Source organism: Bombina bombina, chromosome 1 (genome assembly GCF_027579735.1).
Source record: "Bombina bombina isolate aBomBom1 chromosome 1, aBomBom1.pri, whole genome shotgun sequence".
In the NCBI taxonomy this organism is placed as follows: Eukaryota; Metazoa; Chordata; class Amphibia; order Anura; family Bombinatoridae; genus Bombina; species Bombina bombina.
Window position 1 is genome coordinate 252,056,841 of NC_069499.1, and position 13,747 is coordinate 252,070,587.

Genomic DNA, 13,747 nt, shown 5'->3' on the forward strand with positions numbered 1-13,747 from the left:
AAAAGCCAGCTTTTCCTGAATACACAAAGTGTACCAGAAATGGCATTTAACCTGCATAATGTGAAGCCCTGGTGATGCCTGTCACTAGGCAGGCCCGATCGCCGGGGTAGGAGCATATGGGAGCCCCCAGATCTCCCTCAAGATGGGGGAGAGTGCTAGCGACGGCTCTGAGCTGTCCTTGGCACCAGAGGGTGAAACTCTACGACGGTTCAGAGTCATCGTTAGCACTCAAGGGGTTAAAGGGACAGTCTAGTCCAAAATAAACTTTCATGATTCAGATAGAGCATGTCATTTTAAGCAACTTTCCAATTTACTTTTAGCACCAATTTTGCTTTGTTCTCTTGGTATTCTTAGTTGAAAGCTAAACCTAGGTAGGCTCATATGCCAATTTCTTAGAACTTAACCCCTTGAGTGCTAACGATGGCTCTAAGCCGTCGCAAAGTTTCCCTCTCAGGTGCTAAAGACGTCACTAGCGCTCCCCCGCCTTTGTGGAGTTCTGAGGACGTCCATCCACTTCCTGTATAGCGACAGGCATCGTCGGGGCTTCACGTTTTGTGAAGTTACGTCATGCGCAATGACGCTATGTCACTGCACAACTGTCAGTTATATAGAGATGGGAGCATCTAAGCAGCTACAGAACCCCAAGACCCACCATTGGAAACGTAATCGTCTACCATTTCCAATGGTATAAGTCTTGTGGGTGTACAGTAAAAATTAAAAAAAAAAAAAAAAAGGATTTGGGAGTCTCTGAAGGCACATACATAAAGATCAAAATTGCTTTGGGACCCCCAAGATACATGTTCTAAAAATAAATATTGGTTTAAATATTAAAGCTAAATGATCACCGTGGTAACCAGCTTTACCGCAGAGATCACCTAGCTGAGAAATGTTGCATTCTCTTTTACAATGCGCACCGATATTATATTTATAATCCCATGATCACCTGGATAATGTGGTTACAAATTAATAAATGGTAGAGGAATGCAATTTAAGAAAATAATAATAATATTTTTAGTCTTTTAGCGTGCGTGCAAGATGAGTAAAACACCCTCTTTACACAGCTCTCTCCATCTTTCAAAACTTCTGTATTATTTTGCAAAGAAGATTATTTTCTTTAAAAATATCTATTTATTTTGTAAAGAGAATTCAATTTTCTTTCATGTAAGTGGCATGAGTCCTTGAGCTAGTGACGTATGGGATATACATTCCTACCAGGAGGGGGCAAAGTTTCAAACCTCAAAATGCCTAAAAAATACACCTCCTACCACACACATATCTCAGTTCCAACAAATCCTGTGAAGGCTCAGGCTTTTCTGAAGTGTGTTCAGATCTAGAGCTTTCAGGGGTGATTGTTCCAGTTCCTCTAAAGGGTATGAGGTTCTATTCAAATCTATGCATTGTCTCAAAGAAAGAGAATTCTTTCAGACCAGTTCTAGATCTGAAACTTTTAAATCATTTTGTAAGAGTCCCAACTTTCAAGATGGTGACTATAAGGACTAATCTGCCTTTTGTTCAGCAAGGGCATTTTATGTTCAAAATAGACTTACAGGATGCTTATCTTCATATTCCAATTCATCCAGACCATTATCGGTTTCTGAGATTCTCTTTTCTAGACAAGCATTACAAGTTTGTTTCTCTTCCATTTGGCCTAGCAACAGCTCCAAGAATCGTTTCAAAGGTTCTCGGTGCCCTTCTATCTGTAATCAAAGAGCAGGGTATTGCTGTGTTTTCTTATTTTGGCAATTTCTTGGTACTAGCTCAGTCTTTTCATTTAGCAGAATCTCACACGAAACAAATAGTGTTGTTTCTTCAAAGGCATGGTTGGAGGATCAATTTACAAAAGAGTTTCTTGATTCCGCAGACAAAGGTTACCTTTTCAGGCTTCCAGATAGATTCAGTGTCCATGACTTTGTCTTTAACAGACAAGACAAATGAAATTGGTAGTAGCTTGTCTAAACCTTCAGTATCGATCGTTCCCTTCAGTGGCTATGTGCATGGACGTTTTAGGTCTTATGACTGCAACATTGGACGGGATCCCCTTTGTTGTTTTCATATGAGACCTCTGCAGCTTTGCATGCCAAATCAATGATGCAGGGATTATACTCGGATATCACAACTGATGTACTTAAATTCCAACATTCAACTCTCTCTGTCATGGTGGTTGGACCATTATCAGATTGTTCAAGGGGCCTCTTTTGTTCGTCCTTCCTGGACTGTGATCTCAACAGATGCAAGTCTCGCAGGTTGGGGAGCTCTCTGGGGGTCTCTGACTGCACAAGGGGTTTGGAAACCTCAAGAGGCGAGGTTACCAATCAATATTTTAGAACTCTGTGTCATTTTCAGAGCTCTTCAGGCTTGGCCTCTGTTAAAGAGAGAACTTTTTTTTATTTGTTTTCAGACAGACAATATCATAACAGTGACACATGTCAATCATCAGGAAGGGACTTGCAGCTCTTTAGCAATGAAAGAAGTATCTCGGATACTTTCTTGTGCGGAATCCAACTCTTTCTTGTCTAATCTCTGCGATTTATATTCCAGGAGTAGACAATTGGGAAGCGGATTATCTCAGTTATCAGACTTTGCATCCGGGGGAGTAGTCTCTCCATCCAGATGTGTTTCATCAGATTGTACAAATGTGGGGTCTTCCAGGGATTTCAGAAAGACTTCTAGTTTATTCGTTATTTTTTCTGTTTCCAGGAAAGGTCAGAAAGCCTCTGCCATTTCTTTGGCATCTTGGTTAAAACCTTTGATTTACAAGGCTTATTTGGAGGCGGGGCAGTCTCCGCCTCAAAGAATTACAGCTCATTCTACAAGATCAGTTGCCACTTCTTGGGCTTTCAAGAATGGAGCTTCAGTTGATCAGATTTGCAAAGCAGCAACTTGGTCTTCTTTGCATACATTTACTAAATTTTACCATTTTGATGTATTTGCTTCTTCAGAAGCAGTTTTTTGGTAGAAAAGTTCTTCAGACAGTTCTCTCAGTTTGATTCATTTCCCTATAATTTGAGTTATTTTAAATTTAAGAAAACTTTATTATTTGGATTTAATTTTTTTCAGTGGAAATAGCTGTTTTTATTTTATCCCTCCCTCTCTAGTGACTCTGTGGATTTCCACATCTTGGGTATTATATCCCATACGTTAGTAGCTTATGGACTCTTGCCACTTACATGAAAGAAAACATAATTTATGTAAGAACTTACCTGATAAATTAATTTCTTTCATAGTGACAAGAGTCCATGAGACCCACCCTATTTTGTGGTGGTTATGATTTTTTTTGTATAAAACACATTATTTTTCCAGATCCTTTTTGTATGCTTTTTTACTCCTTTTTCCACCTCACTACTTGGCTATACATTAAAACTGAGGTATGTGTGTGGTGGGAGGTGTATTTATAATCATTTTGAGGTTTGGGAAACTTTTCCCCCTCCTGGTAGGAATGTATATCCCATACATCACTAGCTCATGGACTCTTGCCACTATGAAAGAAATGAATTTATCAGGTAAGTTCTTACATAAACTATGATGTTTTTTTTTTTTAAATAGTCTTTCAACTTTACCGTGTTATGACTGTTGTAGCCACCTGGGAAGTTAAGATACGTTAAATAAAGTACACAGTATTGGAAAGTACACCCTTTGGCCCATCAAATGGGGGACTTAGATGAATTGCTAGCACAAAAATAGACAATGTAATAATAAGTAGAATATGACTCTTTGCTAAAAATATTTATTATGCAAAGCACCATATTCCGTTAATTGTTGTGAACCTTAATGATGTGCTAGAGATACATGTAGCCCCTCATTTGATGCGCCAAAGGGTTTACTTTCTACAAATGTGTGCTTTGTGTACCATATTTTAATTTTCTAGGTGGCTAGAACTGCCTCTTATCTGAATGCATTTTGACAGCTTTTCACTACCAGAGGGCATTAGTTCATTGTGCTCACGCACGTTGAATTACCTTGGAGCCAGCACTGTGTTGGTTATGCAAAACTGGGGAACAGGTAATAAAGGGATTATCTATCTTTTTAAACAATAATAATTCTGGTGTAGACTGTCCCTTTTAAAGGGACTTTGTACACTACATTTTTCTTTGGTTTGTAGATAGCACATTGCACTGATTTTCAGACTCCTAACCAAGCCCCCAAAGTTTGAGATATTCTGATGTCTACAGACTCTTGTTTGTGTAAGGGTCTTTTAATTTGCAGGGGGTGGGGGAGTGTCTGCCTTTCCTGCTTTCCCAGCCCCTTTCAGCGAGTATCCCAGTCTAACCTCATTAACAGTGATAAATTGGGAGCTTCTAAGTACATTTTTTTTAAAGCTTTATACTGGATTTTTATATCTGTCTCTGGGCATATTTTTTATAGCAGTTTATATTATATGCAGTTATATGATAATTGGTATATACTGTTCCTTTAACCATTCTTTTTTTTTTCTTTTTTTTTTTGGATAGAGACTTGAATTTTTACTGTGCAACATTTTCGGATTAGAAACCAGTAATGGATGTTGACATCACAGCCCAGACAGAACTTTTTTTCACTTTCTTTTTTCACTTTCTGAAAGGAAATTCTAAATTAGGCAGTTACACTAAAGCTCCAGCTCAATTGCAATGCATTGATTAACTGGAGAATAAAACAATTTTTAATGTTTTATAGTATATTGCTGCAGTTGGAAATTGCACAGCAAATTAGTTTTTAGTTAAAAAGTTTTTAAAATGTCTTAAATAAATATATTAATAAAAAAGGTGCATTGCTCCTATTTAGGATTAACATCTTTGCAGACCAGGAAATGCTATGGGGTGGGGTTTTAAAATCCCCTGCAAGTCAGTCATTCATCAGTTTACTGCCCTTTTGCAGCACTGTTCCTTAAACAGCCCTTCACTCTGGCTTCAATGTCTTAAAGTGATGGTAAATCCAAGCGTATAACAAATGCTAGGATTTACCATAACTAAAAATAAACATTAGTTTCTCTCATCGTTTTGTACTAGGATGTCAATTGACATGCACGGCTATTGGTCTAGAGGTGGAAACGTCACCTCATTGAAGAAAGCACAGTGCCATGGGCGTCCGGAACCGCTGTGTTAACAATCTTCTTTCCTTACAGATAGCGTGAGTTTAACATAGTTTTTTTACAAAACGATGAGAGAAACTGTTTAAGTGTTGGTAAATCCTAGTGTTTGTTATACGCTTGGGTTTACCATCACTTTAAGTAAAACTTACACAGTGCAGAGAGGTCGCAGCTCTGTTTGAGGAGATCAACCTGATGTGGAGCAGTGCTGCAAAGCAAAAGCGCTAACAGCTCCTGCATGTGTCCTGTCTTTTCTGCAGACATGATGTATTTTCTGAGATTTATTTAGTGTTGAAAAACTAATGGCACTACTTCTATCTTAGTATCAGGCTTAGGGATATTAGCACTTTAAATTAATTGTTTGCTTTAGTTTTCTTTAGCTCGCATATTGATGCTAAGTATCAATTAACATTATTTACAAATTCAGTTTGAAAGACTGAATAAAGGATACTGTTAATCCCTTTTGTATACTGCGTGGTTAGTATATTAAAACATCATACTTTTATTATTTCTTTATTACAAATGGGTGAATAATTAAAACAACTCAGGTACTCATATGGCTTTTAATACACATTATATTCAATGTTTATCTTGAACTTCATATACTTCTAAAACTATGTATTAGGTCTCTTTGAATTTATAATTCTAAGTGCCAACGTTTTATTTTAGTAGCGGATTGAGAATTATGTATCTTATACCTGATAATCTCAGGAATAAGATACATCATTTGTGCATCATTTGTGTCAATAGTATTGGCTTTGTCACTTTATAATACACATCACATTGCATATTCACTGCATATTAGAAGGTGTATGTCCCAGGACAACAAAATTGATCTAAGGCTGCAGCTTGAGATAATTCAACCAGTCTTAAATCAATAGCTAGATTTAAATTGTTAAATGGTCATTTTAATTCTTGAACGCTTAAAAAGGCATCAATTGTGTGGTATCTTGCCTCAAACTCATGCAATTATTAGTCGCTTATTACAGTATATAAACTGTTATCTGTGTGTCATTAGTAACCAGTGTAAGTTAGCTTTCTTTTACAAGATATGACAAGTCCACGGATTTCATCCTTATGGGATATCGCCTCCTGGTCAGCAGGAGGAGGCAAAGAGCACCACAGCAGAGCTGTATATATAGCTCCTCCCTTCCCTCCCACCCCAGTCATTCTCTTTGCCCGTGTTAGTGATAGGAATAGGTAAAGTGAGGTGTTAGTTTAGAATCTTCAATCAAGAGTTTATTATTTTTTAAAGTAGTACCACTGAGTGCTACTTTGTGCTGGGGTGTAGCCTAAACCAGATCAGTCTCTACAATTCAAAAAGAGAAGCATTTGGTGGCTTTAGAGCAATAGGAACTGGTGGGACAAAATTCTCACTGCGCCTCCTATACATGTTTGCTGCCTCAATCTAGATAGCCTGAGCACTTTTAACTCAGGCTGATCTTTGTCCACAAGGCTATGGGAGGGAGAGGACCTCTGAATACCTGCTGGACTGCCATGCTGTCGCTCAGCATTCCAGGTAAGTGCTAAGTTTATTTTTTCTGGGGACACATCCTTTCAGATTAAAGTAAGCACTATATTGCATGCACACATATCAAGAGCCGTGTTAAGAAAGGGCTCTTATTGTGCTGAGACTGTGGTCTCTTCTTGGGAGAGTTCTGTTTTAACGGCTGGGAAACGGACACCTTTCTTGTACTGCTCTAACAAACAGTGTTTTTGATACAGTCAGTCCGGATAAATGTCTAGCTTTATTCGGTGGGGATTTACAGAGTTTGTGTTCTGGCATGCTTGCTAACGTTATTCTGCCCAAATACAAGTTTAATATTATATGGAGCGGTTTACATGTTGAGTGGCAAATGTAAAGACTCCATTTTTTACTTTAGTATTGCCCGGGAGTTTAAGCACCGCACACCCACGATGGGCGGAGCCTTGGTGCATGGATCTTTCTGACGGTTCCGTTTTTCTCAGCCCGGGAATTGCAGTTATTACGCCCACGATGGGCGGAGCAAAGGCTACGCTTGTTGCACTAGAGGTTGCGCTTGTTGCACTAGAGGTTGCGCGCCTTTTCTAATGTCAGTCCAGGTTAACGTTGTGACTAGTAATGGAGTGCGTTCCCTATGTAGTGAACAAATGTGTGGTGGTTCTCTTGGCTGCGTTATTTCAGCAGAGACTTGTGCGTGTCTATTAAAGATTTGCTGTGCGTTGTCTGCTGTATGTGGTGAGATAGAACTGGGGCAGAGTGATAAAGGAGTCAGACTTGTTAGCTCCCTTACGTTTGCCATCTAGGAGGACCGACTATAGCAGTTAATATTGTTATGTTAATGCACGTTTTGGTTTCCTATTTAAAGACACAGTACCACCCGATTTTTATTTATACTTCTAGTTGTATAAAAAGCTTTACACTATGTTTAATTTCTCTACTGTTAAGTTGCAAATGTGAGGTATTTTACACATTTAAAGAGACAGTAGCATTTTTATGGCTTGATTTTGTTCAAGGTATTCTGGATGTTTATATGTTAAAGGGACAGTCAACACCAGAATTTTTGTTGTTTAAAAAGAAAGATAATCCCTTTATTACCCATTCCCCAGTTTTGCATAACCAACACAGTTATAATACACATTTTACCTCTGTAATTATCTTGTATCTAAGCTTCTGCTGACTGCCCCTTATTTCAGTTCTTTTGACAGAAATGCAGTTTAGCCAATCAGTGCTCACTCCTAGGTCACTTTACGTGCATGAGCTCAATGTTATCTATATGTGAACTAATGCCCTCTAGTGGTCAAAATGTATTCAGATTAGAGGCAGTCTTCAAGGTCTAAGAAATTAGCATATGAACCTCCTAGTTTTAGCTTTCAACTAAGAATACCAAGAGAACAAAGCAAAATTGGTGATAAAAGTAAATTGGGAAGTTGTTTAAAATTGCATGCCCTATTTAAAACATGAAAGTTTTTTTTGGACTTGACTGTCCCTTTAATTCATCCATTACGTCCTGAAGGGACTAGCATTACACAAACCTGATGCATTTTAGCTGTTTAAAGTATGTTGCAGCTTTTGTGCTTAAAATGGAAGAAGTGCACACATAGCATAAAGTTATTTTGGCCCACATGCGGTGCTCTGCGGTTCCTTGCAATTTCTTATGAGAGTGCACGAGACATGATTGCTTTAGGGTTTATTGCAATGTCTATTACTAGCAAGGTTCGCATGCTACTTGGTTATTTCTGACACAGAAATATGTGCATTTCAAGTAACAGTAATGTTTTCTTTTGTGTTAATTATCTTAAAACATTACTTTTACTTTTTTCTAAACTTCTCCTTTTATGGCGGTAAGTTCTGAGGTTTAAATCCAGCAGCAGCTGATTTTCCCCTTCACAGTATTCCATGCATTGTCTTGGTGTACTTCCAGGACCGGTACACTCCTCTCAAAAAAAAAAAAGAAGAGGAAAACAGCCAGCTGTAGTAGCCTAATGGTTAGCGTAGCTGTTTTTAAAATTTTCCTTCTCCCGTTTTTTCAGGGAGATGTATCCTAGATGCTATCATGGATTATTGGTGGACGGTTCCTGAGGTGATAGGAGCTACTTCCACCTTGGCTAAACAAACTATTATCCCTTTTTGGGGTAGTTGTACCTTCAAGGACCCTAGAGAAATTTGAGAGTCTCCTTAAGAAGTTTTTTATGTTCCTCAGTTGTCTTCGCAACTGACGGCCTGCATTGTCACGGTTACGACGGTGTATGATGTCCCACAATGGCTTAGTGGTAAACTATGCTTCCTTGAAAGCTGAAGGTTAGGAGTTCAATCCAGCTGTGGCTATGTGCTCTCCATAATGCAAGTCCTACAAATATACTTCTTTGGAGAGATACAGGACGGAATTAAAGCTCTTAAATTGGCTAATTCTTTTGTTTTGGATGTTTCTCTGCAGATTACCAAAGTGGTGACTAAGAGTTCAGGATTTTCCATCTTAGCGCGCAGACCCTTAGGGTTACAATCTTAGTCTGTGGATATGTCATCTAAATCTAAGTTTTTTTGACTATTTCTTACTAGGATGGACCCTGTTTGGGCCTGACCTGTAGGAGATTATTTCTGACATCACGGGAGGTAAGGGTTATTCCCTCCCTCAGGATAACAAGATTCAATTAAAGGGGTCGACAGAGTAATTTTTGTGCCTTTCAAAATTTTAACCTTCCTTCCTCTCTTCTAAACAGGAAGGTGTCTATTCGCAAACCATACCCACTTGGAGACTTCGCCTACCTTGGAATAAGGGCCAGTCAGCATGAAGGGCATACTGTCTTTCTTCTTCCAGGCTGGGATATAGGATGTCTGGATCCCTGGGTTTTTGTGATAAGTATCTCAGGGATACAAGCTGAAATTCGGAAATTTTCCTCGCAGAGGAAGGTTTATTCTTTCTCGATTGTTTTCATATCTGTTTGTAGTTCCCACAAAAGAGGGACTTTTCAGAGCTATCTTAGCTCCTAAGAGCCTAAACAGGTTACTTGGAGTTCCAACTTTCAAGATGGAGTCTATCCGTACCTTTCTTACATTGATCTACGGGGTCAATTTTTCTCTACCATGGATCTAAAGGATGCACATTTTCATGTCCTTATCCTCAGATGTACATTTTCAGTTTGTGAATCTTATTTTCGGCACAATTCTCAGAATTTTTAAAGGGTTCTGGGGTTTCTGCTGGCGGTTCTAGGCCGCGGGACATTACAGTAGCGCCCTATCTAGCCAATATTTTGATCCAGGCGTCAGTTTACCAACTGACAAGGTCTCATACCGACATTGTTCTGTCTTTTCTAAGGGCTCACGGGTGGAGGTGACTATAGAAAAGAGTTTGTAGTTCCACAGAACAGGGTTCCTTTCTTTATGAACTCTAATTGACTCTCAATCCATAAAGATCTTTTTGACTAACGTCAGGGAGTTAAAGGTTCGGAAAACCTGCTGAATCCTTCAGTCCAATCCTCGGCCGTCAAGTGGCCCAGTGCGAAATGGAGTGTTTAGAATTAGTATAATGGTTAGAGCAACAACTTAAGACTTTGACAACTCAAGTTTGATTCCTATTACAGGGAAATACATTTGAGGCAATTGGGTTGATAGTAGCGGCTATCATTCCGTTTGTTCGTTTTCATCTCAGACTTATACAACGGAGCATGCTAAGACGATGAATGGAGATTATGCAAATTTGTCTCCTCAAATAGATCTAGATCAGCAGACAAGGGATTTTTTCCTATGGTGGTTGCTGCCGGATAATCTGTCACAGGGGCCAACGGACACCAGCCTGATAGGATGGGGTGCAGTCTGGAACCCCGTGAAGGCTCAGGGTGTGTGGACTCGGTCGGAGTCTCTACTTCCCATCAATATTCTGGGAACAATATTCAATGCGCTTCAGACTTGGCCTCAGTTGGCTTCGGCCAAATTCATCAGATTCCAGTCGGACAATGTCACGACTGTAGCTTTCATCAATCATCAGGGATGAACAAGGAATTCCTTGGTGATGACAGAAGTAGCCATGTTATTTCGGTGGGCGGAGGCTCACTCTTGTTATCTGTCAGTAATCTACATCCCAGGAGTGGACAACTGGGAAGCGGATTTTTTGAGCAGACAGACGTTTCATTGGGGGAATGGGTACTCCATCCGGAGGTCTTTGCCACCCTGATTCTCAGATGGGGCAGACCGGAGCTGTATCTTATGGCATCTCGTCAGCATGCCAAGCTCCCGAGATACGGATCCAAGTCCAGGGATCCTCAGGCTGAACTGATAGATGCCTTGGCAGTGCCTTGGTCGTTCAACCTAGCTTATGTGTTTCCACCATTTGCTCTCCTTCCCCGGGTGATTGCTCGAGTCAAACAGGAGAGGGCTTCGGCGATTCTCATCGCTCCTGCGTGGCCTCGCAGGACTTGGTATGCCGATTTGGTGGACATGTCCTCTCTGCCGCCGTGGAAGCTTCCATTGAGGCAGGACCTTCTCATTCAGGGACCCTTCCATCATCGGAATCTAATTTCTCTCCAGCGGACTGCTTGGGGATTGAACGCTTGATTTTATCTAAGCGAGGGTTCTCTGATTCGGTCATTGATACCTTGATCCAGGCACGTGAGCCTGTTACTAGAAAGATTTACAATAGGTATGGCGTAAATATCTTTATTGGTGTGGATCCAAGGGCTACTCATGGAGTAGGATTAGGATTCTTAGGATTTTATCTTTTCTCCAAGAAGGGTTGGAGAAAGGGTTATCAGCAAGTTCCTTAAAGGGACAGATTTCTTCTTTATCTGTTTTGCTACTCAAACGTCTGGCAGTTATTCCAGATGTTCAATTTTTTTGTCAGGCTCTGACTAGAATCAGGCCTTAGTTTTTAGACCTATTACTCCTCCTTGGAGTTTGATTTTAGCTCTTAAGGTTCTTCAAGGGGTTCCGTTTGAACCTATGCTTTCCATAGATATTAAATTGTTATCTTGGAAAGTTTTTATTTTTGGTTGCTATTTCTTCTGTTCGCAGAGTTTCTGTGCTTTCAGCATTACAATGTGATTCTCCTTACCTTATTTTTTATTCCAATAAGGTAGTGTTACGTACCAAACCTGGTTTTCTTCCTAAGGTTGTTTCCAACATTAATATTAATCAGGAAATTATTGTTCCCTCTTTGTGTCCTGATTCTTCTTCTAAGAAGGAGCGTCTGTTACATAACTTGGACGTGGTCCGTGCTCTGAGGTTTTACTTGCAGGCGACTAAAGACTTTCGTCAATCATCTTCATTATTTGTTGTCTTTTCTGGGAAACGTAGAGGTCAGAAAGCTACGGCTGCCTCTCTTTTTGGGTGAAGAGTATCATCCGTTTGGCATATGAGACTGCTGGACAGCAGCCTCCTGAAAGAATTACAGCTCATTCTACTAGGGCTGTGGCTTCCTCATGGGCATTTAAAAACAATGCTTCTGTGGAACAGATTTGCAAGGCTGCAATTTGGTCGTCTCTTCACACTTTGTCCAAATTTTACACTTTTGCCTCGCCCAAGGCTGTTTTTGGGAGAAAGGTTCTTCAAGCAGTGGTGCCTTCCGTTTAGGTTCCTGTCTTGTCCCTCCCTTTCATCCGTGTCCTATAGCTTTGGTATTGTATCCCATAAGTAAGGATGAAATCCGTGGACTCGTCATATCTTGTAAAAGAAAAGGAAATTTATGCTTACCTGATAAATTTATTTCTTTTATGATATGACGAGTCCACGGCCCACCCTGTCAATTTTTAAGACAGGTCTTTGTTTTTGTTAAACTTCAGTCACCTCTGCACCTTGGCTTTTCCTTTCTCTTCCTAACTTCGATCGAATGACTGGAGGTGGAGGGAAGGGAGGAGCTATATATACAGCTCTGCTGTGGTGCTCTCTGCCTCCTCCTGCTGACCAGGAGGTGATATCCCATAAGTAAGGATGAAATCCGTGGACTCGTCATATCGTAAAAGAAATAATTTTATCAGGTAAGCATAAATTTCCTTTTCATATAATATTACTAGTGTAGCAGTTAGTAAATAGAAAGCTCCCTGCTATTTTTCAGGCAGTGTTTCTGCCCTTCCTTACTTTCCCTCGCTCTCTTTCCCTCGCTCTCTTTCAGGAAGCGTGTCTATCTTGCCTACTCTGATGTACTTGGTAGTGGGTGTGCTTCAGTACACAGCGGTGAAGCTTCCAGATGGACGTCTTCCTCTAACTGTCACTTCAGCCCTCCAAGCTCTAAAAGTCATTGTGTCCTCCCCAATGTCGCAAGCTGAGAAGAGCAGAGCAGCTTGGACCAGCCTCTTGCAGGGCACTGCTACATCTCTTCTCCAGTTCTGGGATACAGGTAAATGCTGACATGAAATGGCAAACCCTTCTAGCCAGTTACTTAGAATTCTCCTCACTGTGCCATTTTTTTCTAGGACCAGAGACAACCCAGGACTCGGTCAGTCTCTTGACGGCCCTTACAATCCTTTTACTGTCTCCTTGTCCGGAGGTTCTGTCTGAGCCCAGCTTACAGAGCTTGTGTGTACAGAGATTTTGCCTCAGCTTAGACAGTAAAGATCCCAATGTAAGTTAATGCCTTTTAAAAGAGAAAATAACCAATTTTTTGTTTAACAATGAAATTCAAGAGTCTAAAAGGATCAAAAATTATTATTAATAATAATAATTCAACAAGAGATGCATTTTCCAGGGTTGTACTGCACCAAACCTAATCACTCTTTCTCTTGTTAAGTGTGTTCAGTCCACGGGTCATCCATTACTTATGGGATATATTGTCCTTCCCAACAGGAAGTTGCAAGAGGATCACCCAAGCAGAGCTGCTATATAGCTCCTCCCCTCACATGTCATATCCAGTCATTCTCTTGCAACCCTCAACAAAGAAGGAGGTCGCGAGAGGAGCTGGAGTTTTTACTTAACTATTCTTCAATCAAAAGTTTGTTATTTTAAATAGCACCGGAGTGTGCTGTTTTTCTATCTCAGGCAGTATTTGGAAGAAGAAACTGCCTGCGTTTTTTATCTATGATCTTAGCAGGCGTAACTAAGATCCACTGGCTGTTCTCGACATTCCGAGGAGTGGGGTAACTTCAGAAACTGGGAATAGCATGCGGGGTCCTCCGCAAATGAGGTATGTGCAGTACTTTATTTTCTGGGAATGGAATTGACTAAAAAAATACTGCTGTTACTGCTGTAGTAGCAACTGGTATCAGGCTGATAAATGT

At 40.2% G+C, this 13,747-nt stretch overlaps 1 protein-coding gene across 1 annotated transcript in view; it reads left to right on the forward strand.

The window, feature by feature from the left end:
- HEATR5A (HEAT repeat containing 5A) overlaps positions 1–13,747 on the forward strand; it is a 373,796-nt gene that overhangs the window by 313,708 nt on the left and 46,341 nt on the right. Inside the window, exons 32-33 of the mRNA XM_053697931.1 lie at positions 12,646–12,870; positions 12,947–13,095. Coding sequence (XP_053553906.1) covers positions 12,646–12,870; positions 12,947–13,095 — 374 coding nt within the window. The remainder of the gene's footprint in view (positions 1–12,645; positions 12,871–12,946; positions 13,096–13,747) is intronic.